The sequence below is a fragment of the Larimichthys crocea genome, unplaced genomic scaffold (genome assembly GCF_000972845.2).
Source record: "Larimichthys crocea isolate SSNF unplaced genomic scaffold, L_crocea_2.0 scaffold385, whole genome shotgun sequence".
Classification (NCBI taxonomy): Eukaryota; Metazoa; Chordata; class Actinopteri; family Sciaenidae; genus Larimichthys; species Larimichthys crocea.
In genome coordinates this window covers 113,716-131,249 of record NW_020855041.1, presented here as the reverse complement: position 1 = coordinate 131,249, position 17,534 = coordinate 113,716, and the positions used below count along the sequence as shown (strand labels likewise).

General features: G+C 45.4%; 2 protein-coding genes across 4 annotated transcripts in view; one reads left to right on the top strand and one right to left on the bottom strand.

The window, feature by feature from the left end:
- Window positions 1-4,137: 4,137 nt before the first annotated feature.
- On the top strand, window positions 4,138-11,704 carry LOC104939615 (phosphatidylcholine:ceramide cholinephosphotransferase 2). Of its 3 annotated transcripts, XR_002041482.2 has the most exons (8): window positions 4,138-4,645; window positions 8,222-8,943; window positions 9,025-9,142; window positions 9,223-9,280; window positions 9,803-9,898; window positions 9,974-10,140; window positions 10,233-11,076; window positions 11,301-11,704. XR_002041482.2 is itself a non-coding variant. In XM_019252990.2 (7 exons), the coding sequence occupies exons 2-7, from the start codon at window positions 8,402-8,404 to the stop codon at window positions 10,404-10,406; spliced, it is 1,155 nt and encodes a 384-aa protein (XP_019108535.1). In that variant the 5' UTR covers window positions 4,138-4,488; window positions 8,222-8,401; the 3' UTR covers window positions 10,407-11,128. The 3 variants fall into 3 exon arrangements, 2 of the variants coding, with proteins under 2 accessions (XP_019108535.1, XP_019108534.1); XM_019252990.2 differs by lacking the exon at window positions 11,301-11,704 and having other exon boundaries at window positions 4,138-4,488; window positions 10,233-11,128; XM_019252989.2 differs by lacking the exon at window positions 11,301-11,704 and having other exon boundaries at window positions 10,233-11,128.
- A 668-nt stretch (window positions 11,705-12,372) lies between these two features.
- Window positions 12,373-17,534, bottom strand: part of camta2 (calmodulin binding transcription activator 2) — a 26,228-nt gene continuing 21,066 nt past the window's right edge. Inside the window, exons 9-20 of the mRNA XM_027276470.1 lie at window positions 17,462-17,501; window positions 16,719-16,797; window positions 16,217-16,490; window positions 15,923-16,132; window positions 15,625-15,842; window positions 15,328-15,509; window positions 15,034-15,238; window positions 14,812-14,883; window positions 14,669-14,689; window positions 14,119-14,312; window positions 13,615-13,689; window positions 12,373-13,531 (exon numbers count right to left, since the gene is read on the bottom strand). Of these exons, the coding sequence (XP_027132271.1) occupies window positions 13,477-13,531; window positions 13,615-13,689; window positions 14,119-14,312; window positions 14,669-14,689; window positions 14,812-14,883; window positions 15,034-15,238; window positions 15,328-15,509; window positions 15,625-15,842; window positions 15,923-16,132; window positions 16,217-16,490; window positions 16,719-16,797; window positions 17,462-17,501 (1,625 nt within the window). The 3' untranslated portion in view covers window positions 12,373-13,476. The remainder of the gene's footprint in view (window positions 13,532-13,614; window positions 13,690-14,118; window positions 14,313-14,668; window positions 14,690-14,811; window positions 14,884-15,033; window positions 15,239-15,327; window positions 15,510-15,624; window positions 15,843-15,922; window positions 16,133-16,216; window positions 16,491-16,718; window positions 16,798-17,461; window positions 17,502-17,534) is intronic.

Here is a 17,534-nt window from a genome sequence, read left to right as displayed (position 1 = left end):
GTGTATAGATGTGTCTGTTCTATGTCTTGTGATTAGTTTCTGTGTTATGTGTCTTGTAAATGTTCGGTAGATGTGTCTGTGTATATGTGTCTTGTATATATGTCCTGTGTCTATGTGTCTGTGTATATGTGTCAGTAATATATGGTCTGTGTATATATGTCGTGTATATATGTCTGGTGTATATGATGTTTGTGTATATGTGTCTGTGTATATGTCGTGTATAGTGTCTGTGTAATGTGTCTGTGTAATATGTGGTCTGTGTATATGTCTGTGTATATGTGTCGTGTTACTTAGGGGGGCTGGTCGGTGGTGGGTATAGTGTTCTGTGTATAAGGTTGTCTGGCTTGATGGTGTGGGGTCTGCGTTGATGTGTCCATATATCGTGTCGGTGTAATATGTGTATGTGTATATGTGCTGTGTATATGTGTCTGTGTATATATGTACTGCATTATGTGTCTGCATATATTTGTCTGTGTATATGTGTCTGTTTATAATGTCTGATAATAGTTGTCCTGTGTAATATGTGTCTCTGTATATGTGTATTGTAATTGTCCTGTGTATAGGTGTTATGTATATTGTGTCTTGGCTGTGTATATTGGGTCTGTGTAGATTGTTGTGTATTATGGTCTGTGTATAGGGCGTGGAAGTCTGTGTAATATATGTCTGTGATAGTGTCTGTGTATATGTGTTTGGTGATATGTGTTGTGTATATATGTCTGTTGTTAGGTGTCGTGGGTATTATGTCTGTGTATATTATGTCTGTGTAATATGTGTCTGTGTAATATTTCCCCTGCATATATGTGGTCGTGTTATGTCTGTGTATACTCTGTCTATGTCTATATTGTCGTGTATATCTGCTGTGTATATAGTTGTCTATATATAGATATATGTCTGTGTATATATGTTTGTGTATATGTCTGTGTATAGTGTGTATATGTGTATTATTGTGTCTAGTGTATATGTTCTGTGTATATGTGTCTGTGTATAATGGTCTGTGTATATGTGTCTGTGTATTGTGTCTTGTATAGTAGTTCTGTCAGTATAGTATGTGTCTGTGTCGTTATATATGTATGTGTGATATTATGTTATGTATATGTCTGTGTATATATGTTCTGTGTATATATGTCTATGTATAATAGTCTGTGTATATATGTTGTGTATATATGTCTGTGTTATATGTCTGTGTATATGTGTTCTGTGTAGATGTGTCTATGTATATATCTGTGTATATGTATGTGTTATATATGTCTGTGTATTGTCTGTGTCTATGTGGTCTGTGTATATATGTCTGCATATATGTGCTGCGTATAGTGTCTGCATATAGGTCCTGGTGTATCATGTCTGTTGTAATATGTTATGTCTGTGTATATATGTCTGCATATATGCTGTCGGCATATATGTGTTCTGTGTGGATATGTGTCTGTGTATACTATTCTGCTATATTGGTCTGTGTTATGTTGTCTATGTATATGTGTCTGGTATGTGTGTATTTGTCGTGTTGTTTGTATATATGTGACTGTGATTGTGCCTGGATTGTCTGTGTTATCTGTCTGTGTATAGTGTCTGTGTATATATGTCTTGTTTATGTAGTTTTGTATTGGTCTTATGTTGTCTGGTATTATGTGTCTGTGATTGATTGTCTGTGTCTATGTGTCTGTGTATATATGTCGGTGATAATCTGTTGGTCTGTTATCTGTCTGTGTAATAGTCTGGTCTGTTTGTGTTCTATGTTGCATATATGTCTGTGTAATTTGATTACTTCTATGTTCATACGGTTGTGTATATATCTGTGCTCTTGTATATATATATATATATGTCTGTGTTGATGTGTCTGTGTATATGTCATTAGAATTGTCTTGTATATGTCTTCGGTGTATATGTGTCCAAATTGTCTGTATATTGTGTTATATGTGTTATATGTATGTAATTTCTGTGTTCTGTGTCTGGTGTAATATGTGGTCTGTGTACATGTGTCTAGTGTATATATGTCCGAGTATGTATATGTCTGTGTATATATGCTGTCGTATATTGGTCTTGTGGATATATGTTCTTTATATGTTATTATTATGTCGTGTATAGTGTCTTGTCATTTGTCATGTAATGTGTGTGTATATGTGTCTGTTTATATATGTTGTCTTATAATGTCTGTGATATATGTCTTTGTATATGTGTCTTGTTATGTGTCTGTGTATTGTGTGTGTATATGTGTCTATGTATATATGGTCTGTATATATATGTCTATGTATATATGTCTGTGTATATATGTCTGTGTATATATGTCTATGTTAGTGTCTGTGTATATTGTTTATGTCTGTGTATATATGTTATGTATCTTGTCTGTGTTATATGTGTCTTCTGTATATATATGTCGTGTATATGTTGTGTCTATTGGTAGTATTATGTCTGTGTATATAGTGTCTGTTGTATATTGTCTGTGTATATGTGTCTGTGTTATAGTGTCTATGTATATCGTGTTGTGTATATGTGTCGTGTATTTGTCGTGTATATTTGTCTGTGTATAATGTTTTTTGTCTATGTATCATGTCTGTGTTATGTGTCTGTGTATTATGTTGTGTATATATGTCTTGTATATTGTTGTATATATGTCGTGTCTATATGTCTATGTTATATATGTCGGTTGTCTAATGTCTGTGTATATGTGTCTGTGTGCCACCCAGGTGCTCTCTCCTCTTCCGCCCCTCGCTCTGCATTCATTCGACGCATTCACAGACCATGGGAAATTCACAGACTTATACCATGAACATTGTAACACTGTAACATTAGAAGTTGTGCCTTATAAATATTTGAAAAATAATATAAACAACAGTAACTTGTTACTTTTACTTTCCGAACTTGAGTAGCATTTTTTTACATACTTCACTGCCATACTTAGTACAACATTGTTTGAATTTTAGTACTTTTACTTAAGTATGTGTTTAAAGAAACACTTCAACTTCTACTCAAGTCAGTTTTTTGATTAGCACTGTTACTTCTACTCCACTCCTTTACTCCAGTACTTCTACATCTCTGGAAATACGTGAAGTTCAAACTCTCACAATGCAATCTGCCGCGAGATATGTGGTTTATTTTATTTTGAAAAGTTCTGTATTTTTATTTTGGAATCCTGGAAATATTGAAGCAGATATTATTATGAAAAGTTTGATAATGTCTCGACTCAAAGAACGTTTTGGCTTGAGATCATTTATTTATTTCAATACCGAATCTTTGAACGACTTTTAGCTTTTATACATTTGATACGTGTCCATTTCAAATAACAGGAAAAGTACTGTGTGTGTAAACGTACTGCTGATAGTAAAAGTACTGTGCTGTAGTAAGTATGCTGCAGTAGAAGTACTGTGCGTAGTAAAAAGTACTGTGCTGCAGGAAAAGTACTGTGCTGTAGGAAAACCTGGACTCAGTCTCCGTGACGTCCCCGGAAGACTGTCTAAAACCTGGACGCAGTCCCGCGGACGTCCCCGCAGCTGTCTAAAACTGGCGTAGTCTCTGTGACGTCCCTCAGCCCGTCTGAAAACCGGGACGTAGTCTCCGGACGGTCCCGCGAGACTGTTCTAAAACCGGACGGTCAGCTCCGAGACGTCCCCGCAGACTGTCTAAACCTGGACGTAGTCTCCGAGAGTCCCCGCACATGTCTAAAACCTGGACGTAGTCTCCGGAGACGTCCCGCAGCTGTCTTAAACCTGGACGTATATCTGTGACGTCCATTGCAGATGTTAAAACCTGGAAGTGTTCTCCGAATGTCCCTTGGCAGACTGTCTAAACCTGGACGATAGTCTCTGTGACGTCCCTGCCGGCATGTCTGCTCTAAAACTGGACGTAGTCTCTTTGACGTCACCGCAGACTTGTCTAAACCTGGACGTAGTTCTCCAGACATCCCTGCAGACTGTCTAAAACACTGGACGTCGTTGTCTCCGAGACCATCTGCGCAGACTTTCTAAAACCTGGAACGTTAGTCTCTGTGTCGTCCCCGCAGACTGTCTAAACCTCTGGACGTAGTTCTCGGCGTCCCTGCAGACTGTCTAAAACCTGGACGTAGTCTCCGAGATGTCCCTGCAGACTGTCTAAAACCTGGACGTAGTCTCTGTGACGTCCCTGCAGACTGTCTAAAACCTGGACGTAGTCTCCGAGACATCCCTGCAGACTGTCTAAAACCTGGACGTAGTCTCCGAGACATCCCTGCAGACTGAGTTCTTCTTCATAAAAACTGATTTCTTTGGCTCCATTTCACGGAAAATCCCGAATGCTGCCGAAACTCAGGTGAGTCATTGACGTCATCTCCGGATGTGAGTCAAGAAGGCAGGGCGGAAGCTGCTGCACCATATTTGGATGTAGGCGTGAGGGGAGGGGGGAGGGGCGCGTGCTCGCGTTCACACGGAGAATCCAGAGACGCGCGTGCTCCATCACAGTTAACCAGGAGGTCGCGAGGAGGAGAAGGAGGAGAAGTCTGACCCGGTCCCGGTCCCGGTCCCGGTGAGTCTGTCTCCTTTGAGGAAACTTTGTTTGTTTTCACCTGTTTGACGTGACGTGCCTCGCGCGCCGTCACACAGGTGTGCTTCCTGTTTGCGTCGACGTGAAGGACGTGGACCTGAAGTCTGCGGCTCGCCGCGTCACAGCTTCAAAGTTTCAGGTGAGCTGCGTCGATTAATCGACTCACTGTTTGTTTTCTACCTTTGGTTTAAAGTCCGGACACTTCCTGTCAGCTGATCTCAGAGATCAAACACTTTGATCTGACGTGATTTGAATAATTGATGAGCTCATTTAAATATGTTACTGCTGTTATTAACGTTTGAACGTGTGTGTCCATATATGGTCAGACTTCCTGCTGAAGCTTAATGTTTAAACATGTCTATGAATCAGTGTTTGTGTAACTCTGTCCAGCTGTACTCGAGTATTTACTCTGATTACATTACTCATGATCAGTCATCATCCAGGTCCCCAGCAGCAGCTGATATCACTGAGTAGTCCAGCAGCAGTCAGCCCAGAACCAGAACCAGACCCAGAACCTACAGCAGCATTTTTGTATGTGTGTGTGTGTGTGTGTGTGTGTGTGTGTGTGTGTCTTGTGTCGGTGAGTCAGTCCATTAACAGGAAATTGAATTCTCGTGGCCTCTTAACTTCGTTAGAGTCAGTGTCTCTGTAAACAGGAAGTGACATCACAAACGTTTGTTTCTTTATTCCAGCTGAAACTTTCGAATATTTCAGAACAACAACAACAACAACAACAACACACACCCTCTGTCTCTCTCTGTCTCTCTCTGTCTCTGTCTCTCTGTCTGTCTCTCTGTCTCTCTCTCTCTCTGTCTGTCTCTGTCTCTGCCTGTCTCTCTGTCTGTGTCTCTGTCTCTCTCTGTCTCTGTCTGTCTCTGTCTCTGTCTCTGTCCAGGCTGTGGTTGCTGAGTCTGTACCAACGTCTTCCTCAGTCTGGGGTCGGTTGCACAGCTCAGATAATCTGCCATGAGTATCGTCTGTTTAGGAGTTTGCTTTGTGTTTTGGTTGCAGATGTCCAATAGTTGATGTAATTGTCTTTTTCTTTAGTTCTGATTTGGTGGGGCCGGATTGTGTGAGGGCGGTCTTGGTGCCCTGAGCTGTTGGTGCTGATCCGGTGGACCAGCTGGCTGAGGGGACTCCCTTCTTTGCTCTCCTCTTGGCATTGCAGGGCTTTGTAGTGGTAGGAGCTGGGCTCGCTGGCTTTGAGGTGTTGGTAGAATTTGATGGCTCTTTTTTGGATCCGAATTAAAAGGGGAAATTGTCCTAATTCAGCTGGACATCCATTACTGGGGGTGTTCCTCTGGACTCTGAGAATGCTCTTACAGATCTCAGTATGCAGGCTTTCTATTGGCTGTTTGTCCCATTGTTCAAAGTCTTGATTTGTAAGAGGGCCCCATACTTCACTACCATACAGTAAAATGGGTTCAGTTACAGAGTGGAGTATTTTGAGCCAGATTCTAGCGGGTATATCAATAACTGAGGACTTCTTTAAGGCGTAAAAAGCTTCTTCCCTTGTCTCTGAGTTCATTAATGGCCAGATTAAAATTTCCTGTAGAGCTAATTTTGAGTCCTAAATATGTGTAGTTATGTGTGAGTTCAATGTCAGCAGAGCCCAGCAAGAACTTTTGGTTTGGGTTTCCCTGACATCTGGGTCGTTTCTGGAAGACCATGATCCTCGTCTTCTCTAGGTTAACTGTCAGGGCCCAGGTCTCACAGAAGTTCTGCAGATGATCTAGTTGCTGTTGTAATGCCTCTTTAGATGGAGCTAACAGTATCAGATCATCTGCAAAGAGTCGGCATTTAATATCTGTGTCAGAGAGAGCGAGGCCAGGGATATCCGACTGTTCAAGTGATTTAGCAAATTCATCAATATAAATGTTAAACAGGGTGGGGCTGAGACTGCAGCCCTGTTTCACCCCTCTGCTTTGGGGGAAGAAATCTGTTTCCATGTTGTTGATCTTCACAGCACATCTATTATTTATGTACATTGTTTTAATTATGTCATAGATTCTCCCCCCTATACCTTTTTCAATTAACTTTAGGAACAGACCACTGTGCCAGATTGAGTCGAATGCTTTTTTGAAGTCTACAAAACAAGAGAAAAATTTGTTCTTGTTTTGATGAACATGTTTGTTAATGAGAGTGTGAAGGGTGTAGATGTGGTCAGCAGTTCGGTGTCGTGGTGTAAATCCAATTTGACTCTTGCTCAGAACGTTCTGTTCGCTGAGGAAGTCTTGCAGTCGGCTGTTTAGGATGCTGCAGAATACCTTCCCCAGGTTGCTGCTGACACATATGCCTCTGTAATTGTTTGGGTCAAATTTATTTCCATTTTTAAAGATTGGCGTTATGATTCCTTTGCTCCAGATGTCAGGGAAATACCCAATGTTGAGGACAAGGTTGAATAGTTTCAATATGGCAATGTTGAATTTCTTGCTGTTAAATTTCAGCATTTCATTCAAAATGCCATCGGGACCACTGGCCTTCCTTGGTTGTAGGGCCTGGATTTTAGTTAGTAGCTCCTTTTCAGTAATTTGGTAATCTAAAGGGTTCTGGTTGTCTTTAACGACTGATTCCAGAGTTTGTAATTTGTTCAGGAGTTCATTTTGGGCCGGATTCAGTGTAATAGTATTATACAGGTTTTCAAAGTGTTGTTTCCAAATTTCACCATTTTGAATAGCCAATTCTTCTTTGTGCGGTTTACTGATTGTTTGCCATTTTTTCCAGAAATCATTTGAGTCAATAGACTCTTCGATTTCGTTCAGTTGGTGCTGTGCATGCTGCATCCTTTTAGTTCTGAGTGTTCCTCTGTATATTTTCAATGTTTCCCAATATCGGATGCGGAGCTCGGGGTTGTCAGGTTGTCTGTGTTTTTGATTTGATAAATTTCTGAGTGTTTTTCTCAGACGTCTGCAGTCTGTATCAAACCACTTTTCACCGGCTGATTTCTTTGATTTGTGATGTTGATACTGTTTCAGACTGGAGAACTCTGCTGCATTGTCAAAAATGTCGTTGGTATCCCACACAGCTTGATTCAGGCCATCTTCACTGAATCGATTAACTGACTTAGTTAATTAGATTAGATTAGTTAAAGCGTTACACAGAGTTACAGTGTGAGGACAGACAGAGACAGAGACAGAGACAGAGACACCGCTCAGCTGATCACACTGAAGTGTGTTTTCAGGGAGTGTCCTCCTCAGGTAACTTACAGACTTCCTTGTGTGTGTGTGTGTGTGTGTGTGTGTGTGTGTGTGTGTGTGTGTGTGTGTGTGTGTGATCATTTTCTAAACCAGTATTTCTTGTTGAATCTTGTTGGCGGTCACACCTTCATTTATTTTCTATTATCATTCATAATTGGTCAGAAAATGTCTTCTAATGTAAAGACACTGTCCAGCTGCATTATGGGAAACGTAGGATCTTTTGTGTTTTAATGTGTCTCATGTGAGTGTGAGAGACTTTAAAACATGAGAAGAAATCAAATGTAACAATAAGAACTGAATCAGAATCAGTCTCACAGCGTTCAGCTCGTGTCTTTGACTCATTAAAATATTTCCACAAACAAGTTTTTCCATTGAAGTGAATGGAACAAAGTTCAGAACTGTCGCTGCCCTGTCAGACTTCACTCAGACTTTAAACATTTCATTATCGTTTGCTGTCGAATCAACAGAAACACGTGAAATCTTCGACTTATTAAAAAGTTAAATGTTTTTGTTTTTAGGTTTGTGAATCACCCGATTGACCAATCACCTCCCTCCCCGTGACATCACTGTTGACAGAACCAATCAGTGATCGTGGACTACAGCTTCTTAAGTGTACATTTATTGGTCGGCTGTGATTGGCTGACAAATCAGAGAAACTCCTCTTCATTGGTCAAAGAATCAACCCAACAGGCCGATCAATGGCAGCATCAGAACTGATCCAGGACAGTGACGATGTCGGTCCGCATGTTGAGGCTAACGTGACCACAGTGAACCCGCCTTCATCTCCTCATCCTTCGAGGGTTGCTAACGGTAACCCAACCCGCCTCGCCTCGCCGCCATCGCCCACCGCTGATGCGCACGGCGGCAAAAAGCATCAGGAGGGCAGCAAACTGAGCAGCATCTTCAAGCAGAACCAGCTGATCCACTCTCTGAGCAGCGGGCTGAGGAAACACTGCGACTACGTGAAGATCACCGTGCCGGAGGAGCGGGCGAACCGGCTTCCCAAGGAGTGGTGGAAGACGGGCGTGGCCTTCCTCTACGCCCTGTTCAACCTCGTCTTCACCACCGTTGTGATCACCATCGTCCACGAGAGGGTGCCGGACAAGTCCGTGAGCCCGCCGCTGCCCGACAAGTTCTTCGACTACATGGACCGAGTGCCGTGGGCCTTCACCGTCACCGAGGTCAACGGGCTGATCCTGGTCGGACTGTGGCTCGTCCAGTGGCTGTTCCTCAAACACAAGTAGGACCAGCAGCTGAGCAGATGCTGAAACAGACACGTCCGTGTGTGAAACACTTGTTAAACCTGTGTTTGTCTCTTCAGGTCCATCGTGGGCCGGCGCTGTTTCTTCCTGATCGGGACGCTCTACATGTATCGCTGCGTCACCATGTACATCACCACGCTGCCTGTGCCTGGAAAACACATGGTGTGTGCTCCGAAGGTAAGCCGGCGCCGCTCAGCCCGTTCACTGCACGCTCGGTCTTCATCATCTTCATCAGATGTTCCTTCTTCTCTCTGCAGCTCTACAACGACTCGACTGGGAAGATCTGGAGGATCCTGAGGCTGATCTCAGGAGGAGGTAACGCTGAACTCCTGCCGAGCTAACTTCAGTTAAAGAAGAAGGATAAGGGCAAATATTCCAAATCAGAAACTTTCCATGGGAATTAACTGGAAATTTGGGGTAATTCATCATGACGAGTTGGCCTCAGAAACGGTCCATGAAATGATGACGACCTGAAGCGATTCGTTCATCTCGCTCAGTGTTTCTGACGCGGTTAATAGCACAGATTTATTCTGACTTCACACAGACTTTAAGTTCTTCAAGTTAAGGGCCAACCTTCAACCCTGTGAATTCACGGTTTACTCCCGTTAATTCCCATGGAAAGTTTCCAACTTTGAAACCTTAAAGGTAGCACATAAGAGGTTTTAGATTATTATTTGTTAAAGTCTCTTTGGTTTAATTTAAATTACCTTTAGATCAACAGAGAATGATTTATTATATTATTATTATTATTATTTATTAAACAACACTAAAACCTTCAAAGCTCGCCCTCCGCCTGCAGGGGGCAGTATCTGACACCTGTCTGTCTGCTGTGTTCAGGTTTGTCTCTGACCGGCTCTCACCTGATGTGTGGCGACTTCCTGTACAGCGGTCACACGGTCATGTTGACGCTGTCCTACCTCTTCATCAAAGAGTGTAAGTTCGTTAGTGATGAACCTTCAGGATAAATGTACAGAACTGAAATGAGTGAGACTGCTGTGTCGTGTTCAGACTCCCCTCGCTGGATGTGGTGGTATCACTGGTTCTGCTGGCTGCTCAGCGCCTCGGGAGTCATCTGCATCCTGATCGCTCACGAGCACTACAGCATCGACGTGGTCATCGGATACTTCGCCACCACCAGGACCTTCTGGTGGTACCACACCATGGCCAACACACATGTGAGAGCACGGAATAAACGATCAGTCATTTTCTGTAATGTGTAGGACTCGTTACAGATCAGATTTTACATTTTTTGTCTATTTCTGCTCAGGCGCTGCGTCAAGCTCCCAACAACTACCTGTCGAGGACGTGGTGGAACCCCATCTTCGGGTTCCTGGAGAGGAACGTGCAGACGACGGTTCCCATCGTTTTCGCGTGGCCCGTGGCGCTGCCTTCGTCCTGCAGACAGCGGTACAGGATCGTAGAAGCGGGACGGGACGAGTGACGGCGGCGGAGGTTACTGAGCCGAGTTTGAACGGCGTCCGTCCTGACTTCCTGTACGAGAGAGCTTGAACATCAGAAACAACTTGGTCTGTTCTCTCCTGAGGACGAGGAGACACTGAAAGAAGGAAGAGGTTCTTGTGTTTGCAACGTTAGGATCACCTCGTCCACAAAACTGTAATGATGCAGTTCATCCTCATGTTAATAACAACATGTAGAATAATCTCTAAAACCAGACGTTTGACTCTAACCACTGCTACTGTTAGACTGCTGCTGTGTGCCAGTAAATCCAACCTGTGGTTCTGCAGAACTCTGAACATAAACCTGCCGTAGCTTCTGAAACGGACTTCAGAGGTGGACTTTGTGTTCAGTGAACAAACTAACGGACCAAACAGATCGAGAGGTGACAGGTGACTTCCTTTGTGCTCTGTGCTCCAATCACAGTCGAGCAAGCCTCAACTGTGATTGGAGCACAGAGCAAAAAGGGGCGGGATTCAAAAAGTGAACCGTCACCAGAACATCTTCACGGAGAAGCTGACTGTTGTTGTTGTTGTTGCGTGTACGGCAGAACAATCTGAAACATTGGCTCACGTCCTGAAGACGTTTATCGCTGCGTATCGGGAGGTTGTTGCCGAGACAATACTTGAATCTCCACGCAAATACCAAAATAAATGGTAATTTAACAACACGAGAACTTAAATAAATGAAGCCATGCTAAGAATCTGATCATTGAGCACCTTGTTGTGAACGTCATTGGTTCTATACCCAGCTGTAAACTCTGTTCTTCATGTTCCACTAAAAACAAACATCGTCTCCATAACATTAACGTTGTGTCGCGTTGTTGAAGTGCCAAATAACAGTTTGTGTTTTTTTTTTATTTGACTTGAACCTGGAGCAGTCAGCATGTCCCCGACGTCCACCACCGTCCACGTTTGAGACAGAAACCTGGGACACGAGCTGGGAACCAAGCAGCATCGTCGGCGCTGCCTCAGTCGGTTCTCCGTCAGCATGAGCGCGATCACTTACTTCAAGCTTGTGACGAGTAAAAGCATCATCATGGTCCATCAGTGAGTCTGCGTGTTCAAACACAGACAGCGCTTCTAGTCCTCGTCAGTGTTTGAGGGTAATGAGTATCGTCTATACTTGTTTGTTGTTGTGTAAGTTATATTTTCACGTATGGAAAGTATTGAGACTTTTTTAATTTCATTGTAAACGGATGAAACATGACAGCTTCCTGTAGACTTCACATCTGATCAGGTCATTCCTCAAAGAGTTCAGTGTGAACAAAATGTCTCTAACCACAGATGTCAGATGTTTCTTCAAAATAAAATGTTTTCATCAAGATCTGCTGTTGATCAGCTGACACCGTGACTTCTTTCATAACACAGGTGTGTGTGCAGAGAGCCGCAGACAGGAAGTCAGAAGGTTTATGTTGCTGATGAAAAACATCGTCTAGGGACTGAACCAAAGAACGAATGAATGAATTAACAAAAGAACGAATGAACGAAAGAACGAATGAACAAATGAACGAAAGAACGAAGGAATTAACGAATGAAGATGAATCTGTTTCACGTCCACCTGCTGAAAATATTGAAGATCAGGATTTTTAACCAAAACCTCCTGTCTGTCTGAGGACAGTCTGTCTGTCTGTATGTCTCAGGACAGTCTGACTGTCTGTCTGAGGACAGTCTTGTCTCAGGACAGTCTGTCTGTCTCAGGACAGTGTCTGTCTGTCTGTCTCAGGACAGTCTTGTCTGAGGACAGTCTTGTCTGAGGACAGTCTGTCTCTCTGTCTCAGGACAGTCTTGTCTCAGGACAGTCTTGTCTGAGGACAGTCTTGTCTGTCTCAGGACAGTCAGTCTTGTCTGAGGACAGTCTTGTCTGAGGACAGCTCTGCAGTGTCAGCGGTGACCTCCTCTGACGTGTGGTGACTTTGTGATTGGCAGCAGGAAACAGACGGACACGAGGACGAAAAGCAAACAGCTGATTTATTATTTATATTGAATAACTTTTCCAAATGTCGAACAGTTAAATACAAACTCATGCAAAGCTTCACTGCAACAGCCCAACGACAGGAAGAGGAAGTGAACGTTTCAGCCAAAGACAAACTCGTTATAAAGAAAGCTCATGCTCGGTAACGTACGGTGAGGTTGCCGTGACAACAGCACAGCGTCATTTAGTCCGACTGTTAAAAAAAAACAAAAAAAACGTTTGGACCTCTGACCTGTGACATCACGGTTACATCACACTCTCTCAGCAGGACACATGAAAGGAGGCCACGCCCCCCTCCTCGTTAGGGATCGGCCTGATTAATTAAAACATGATGACGGAGCTGATGACATCATCATGAGGTGATGTCACACTGAGTCACCATCAAGGTTCTTTAACAGTTTTGATCGGTTGATGAGGTCAGAGGTCACGTGGGGTTGTTGGGTGGGGGTCCTTAAGACTCGACCTTACAGTCCACACACACACACACACACACACACACACACACACACACTCTCTCACATGCTGTAATAAATAAAAACATCCATAGCATCTATAAAGTCCAACATTAGAATGAATATATCTTTATATCTTCACGTATACGTGATTGTGTTTAAATATATTTATAGTAGCTTTGTATTCGTCATGTACACTTTGAAGTCTGTCCACTCCAAACCCAGAGCTCTGCTCAGAAACCGTCCAACGCGCCGCGCTGTGAAAACAGCAGTGCATTCTGGGACCACATCATTTACTCTAGACGAGGAGGTATCCCAGCATGCATCTGTGACAAACAGCTGCGGTGGCGGACTCGTGATGCTTTCAGGTGTCATCGTCAAAGACGTTCAGCGTTTAACATTTCACTGACGGCGTGACGGTTTTGAATGAAGCTCTTTAAGCTGCAGACAGACAGCTACATTCAGGAGAGAAGACAGACAGACAGACAGACAGACAGACAGACAGACAGACAGACAGACAGACAGACAGACAGACAGACAGACAGACAGACAGACAGACAGACATGGCGTGGGGTAAGGCATCTCTCTGTCACATCAGTCATTTCTTCTCTTTACTGGTGATGAAATGCTTTAAGTGGTCAGTCCTCTCCTCTCCAGCTCCCTCGTCTGCTTCAGCTCTTTAATCCTGCAGACGAACAAACAGCTTTAAACTCACCGCACATCTGTCCGACATCGCCGAGGACGCAGAGTCATGTTTGTGTGTGTCACCTGTGTCTGCAGCGCCTCAGGAACCTCATGATCTTCCTCGCTGCCTGGTCCTGCTTCTTTGTCAAGAACGACCCCCTGAAACGATCGAGCGTCAGCCATGAAGCTCCACGCCAATGTGAATTTAATGTTTACGTACGGAAGCAGCAGGGTGTCTCTATGCAGTCGTTTTCTGTCTCTTTGAAGTCTTTTTGTCTCTTTATGGTCGTTTTGTGTCTCTTTGAAGTCTTTCTGTCTCTTTATGGTCGTTTTGTGTCTCTTTGAAGTCTTTTTGTCTCTTTATGGTCGTTTTCTGTCTCTTTGAAGTCTTTTTGTCTCTTTATGGTCGTTTTGTGTCTTTATGGTCGTTTTCTGTCTCTTCAAAGTTGTTTTGTCTCTCTGAAGTCGTTTTGAGTCTTTTTGTAGTGGTTTTGTCTCTATGTAGTTGTTTGTGTGTCTTTGTAGTCGTATGTTGTGGTTTCCAGATGACGTGTCAGCGTACTGACGGATGTCCAGGCAGGTTCTTACTTGATTTTGGGGTTGTGGCTGGCGGCCCCTCTCGGCGCCTGCTTGAGCCTCTCGTACTCCTTGTAGCTGCGATAGTACTGCTGGATGAGGACCGCCGCCCGCCGGCTCTGCTGGAAACGCTTCTGCTCGTAGTACGACCTAAACTTGGACTGGATCAGTATGGCTGCCTGGGTCATCTTCTTGTAGAGGGCGTACTGACGGGACAGAGCGGCACTGTTAGAGCTCACGGACACGGCAACAGGAAACGTCTCAAAATGTGCTTACAGAAACTGAAGACGAAGAGAAGAAGAATGCAGCGAGCTCCGAGTAGCAACCAATCATGTGTTTACACCTGAACACCTGTCACAGGTGTGAGAGTGACGGCTGGTCGAGTGAATCTGTTAACTTTAATTAACGAGATCAACTCTCGTCTGCAGCAGCTCAGAAAACAAAAACTTAAAGTGAGCGTTCACAGGAAACCACTTCTTTTAGGTCTGCGCACACACGCACACACACACACACACACACACTCTGACTACACACCACTACATCTACTGGTCAGCCATATTACCTTCAGAGCTATCCATGTTAGCTAGCCAGAGAGAGAGAAAGAGAGAGAGACAAGGTGAAGAGACACGGCAGGTTAGTTCAGTGTTAGTGAAGCTGGAGGACAAACAGTACAACACACACACACACACACACACACACACACACCTGTTTGTACTTCCTGTAGCACCTCTGGATAACAGCTGCAGCCATGTCCTGCTGCTCCTTTAACCTTCGACCCTGCAGACACAGAGAACATCAGGACGAAGTAACGCTCTCTGGCTAAACTCTGAGACTAAACTCTGAGACTACACTCTAGGACTAAACTCTGACACTAAACTTAAGGACTAAACTTAAGGACTAAACTCTGAGACTAAACTCTGAGACTACCTTGTATTTCCTGAAGGCGTTCTGGATGATCCTGGCGGCCTCGTACAGCTCCCTCTGCTCTCCGTCTGTCAGCGTCAGCAGGGCGAAGTCTCTCTCCATCTTCCCATTGGCCGAGGCATTCAGGAACTCCGCCCACGCTGCAGAGGAGGGGGGTCGGAGCCTCTGGAGGGCCAGGGCACTGAGCGGCGAGGGAGGGCACACCCGCCTACAAGAGCACACACACATCCGACCATGTGTGCCATTTCCTCGTGATAATACCCATAATGCACTGGGCATATTATAGGCAAGGCTTACCTGGGCGGGGAATGTGTGTGGGCGTCAACCGTATCCAGGTAGGTAGCCAGCCAGGTGTCCTGTATAGCTGGGTTGTCCCGCCTCTCCCTGAGCGGAGACTCCGCCCCTCTGGGGAAGTCCTCCTGTTTGATTCGCTCCGGGGTCGCCTCAATGATTTGCTCTGCCAGTGTTGCCATGTCAACCTGTGGTGAGGGAAAGGTAACCATAGCAACAGGAACTCAAATGTGTCTAAACTCAGGGACTAAACCTGGAGCTAGCCTGCCAGTCTGAACTCGGGGCCCTGTGGTTGGGGTTTACCTGCAGCACCTCCTCCTCGAGGTACTCCTCCTCCTCGCCTTCGTTCTCGACGTTCTCGCTGTAGCTCAGCAGCTGCTCCTCCAGCGTCGCCGTTATGTGTGCCCGCCGCCCGCCGCCGGCCATGTGTGTGTGCAGGTAGGTGTGCGTGTGTCCAGGTGAGGCGCTCTCATAGTCCATAAGGTACAGCGAGGAGTCTCTGGAGCCGCCGGGGTTCAAACCTGTGACAGTGATGATGATGAGGATGATGACGTCATCAGAAAAGCAAGCGTTTCATTTAAAACACGTGCACCTGTGTTACCTGTGCCGGGCCCGGCGTTCGGCTCCTCCCCCCACATAGACACAGGAGGGAGGGAGGAGGGGGAGGGAGGGGAGACAGGAAGCGAGGAGGAGGAGGAGGAAGGAGACGAGGGGGAGGTGTCCATGGGGGCGGGGGCACTCGAGTAGGCGGAGCTTGGTGAGGGTGAGGAGGGGTCGCTGGGGGAGGGGAGGCTGCTGGAGGAGCTCAGACCTGAAGAGAAGGGAGACAGCCAATCAGAGCGCTGGAATCACGACCTTCATCAGACTGGAACAATCAGCAGCAGGTGTGTGTTACCTGTGTCCGGGCTGGTGGACAAAGGAGACGGCGGCTGCTGTGGTTGTGGCGTGGCTGGCGTGTCTGTATCCTCCGGAGGCGTGTGTGTGTCCCCGGGCATCATGTGTGTGTGCGTGTGCAGCTCCTCCAGCGCCGTGGCGAGGCGGGTGTGACCACGAGAGCGAGCCACGGCGAGCGGCAGGCGTCCCAGCGAATCAGGGATCCCCAGAGCTGAACTGTTCCAGCCATACAGGAGCTCTGCTGCCCTCTGGTGGCCCAGAGCACACGCCCACATCTGAAACACACAACACGCTTAAAACACGACAAGACAGTACGACAACAGGTAACCATGGGCAACCATTCAGGCACGTTTTCAGGCTGGAAAGGCAAGGATCCTTGAAATCCCTGCTACATTCTTTAAAAAAAACCTGGAAACCTTTTAGACATGGTTACTATGGTAACTGTGATGACTAAAGTGGGACCTGTGTGTGTGTGTGTGTGTGTGTGTGTGTGTGTGTTTTACCAGCGGCGTGCAGGAGAAGTGGTCAATGTTGAGAGGATCGACTTCCTGTTCCAGGTCCAGACTGTCGCTGTTCACACTCCTACAACAAACACCTCAAGTCAGTGTGTGTGTACCTCCAGTGGATCAGAGTGTGTATCAGGTGTGTGTGTGTGTGTGTACCTCCAGTGGATCAGAGTGTGTATCAGGTGTGTGTGTGTGTGTGTACCTCCAGTGGATCAGAGTGTGTATCAGGTGTGTGTGTGTGTGTGTACCTCCAGTGGATCAGAGTGTGTATCAGGTGTGTGTGTGTGTGTGTACCTCCAGTGGATCAGAGTGTGTATCAGGTGTGTGTGTGTGTGTGTACCTCCAGTGGATCAGAGTGTGTATCAGGTGTGTGCGTGTACCTCCAGTGGATCAGAGTGTGTATCAGGTGTGTGCGTGTACCTCCAGTGGATCAGAGTGTGTATCAGGTGTGTGCGTGTACCTCCAGTGGATCAGAGTGTGTATCAGGTGTGTGCGTGTACCTCCAGTGGATCAGAGTGTGTATCAGGTGTGTGCGTGTACCTCCAGTGGATCAGAGTGTGTATCAGGTGTGTGCGTGTACCTCCAGTGGATCAGAGTGTGTATCAGGTGTGTGCGTGTACCTCCAGTGGATCAGAGTGTGTATCAGGTGTGTGCGTGTACCTCCAGTGGATCAGAGTGTGTATCAGGTGTGTGCGTGTACCTCCAGTGGATCAGAGTGTGTATCAGGTGTGTGCGTGTACCTCCAGTGGATCAGAGTGTGTATCAGGTGTGTGTGTGTACCTCCAGTGGATCAGAGTGTGTATCAGGTGTGTG

Coding starts and splice junctions, on each gene's coding strand:
- LOC104939615 (XM_019252990.2), top strand. CDS start 8,402: ATGGCAGCATCAGAACTGATCCAGGACAGTGACGATGTCGGTCCGCAT. Junction 9,143..9,222: donor ACATGGTGTGTGCTCCGAAG/GTAAGCCGGCGC, acceptor TTCTCTCTGCAG/CTCTACAACGACTCGACTGG. Junction 9,281..9,802: donor GAGGCTGATCTCAGGAGGAG/GTAACGCTGAAC, acceptor TGCTGTGTTCAG/GTTTGTCTCTGACCGGCTCT.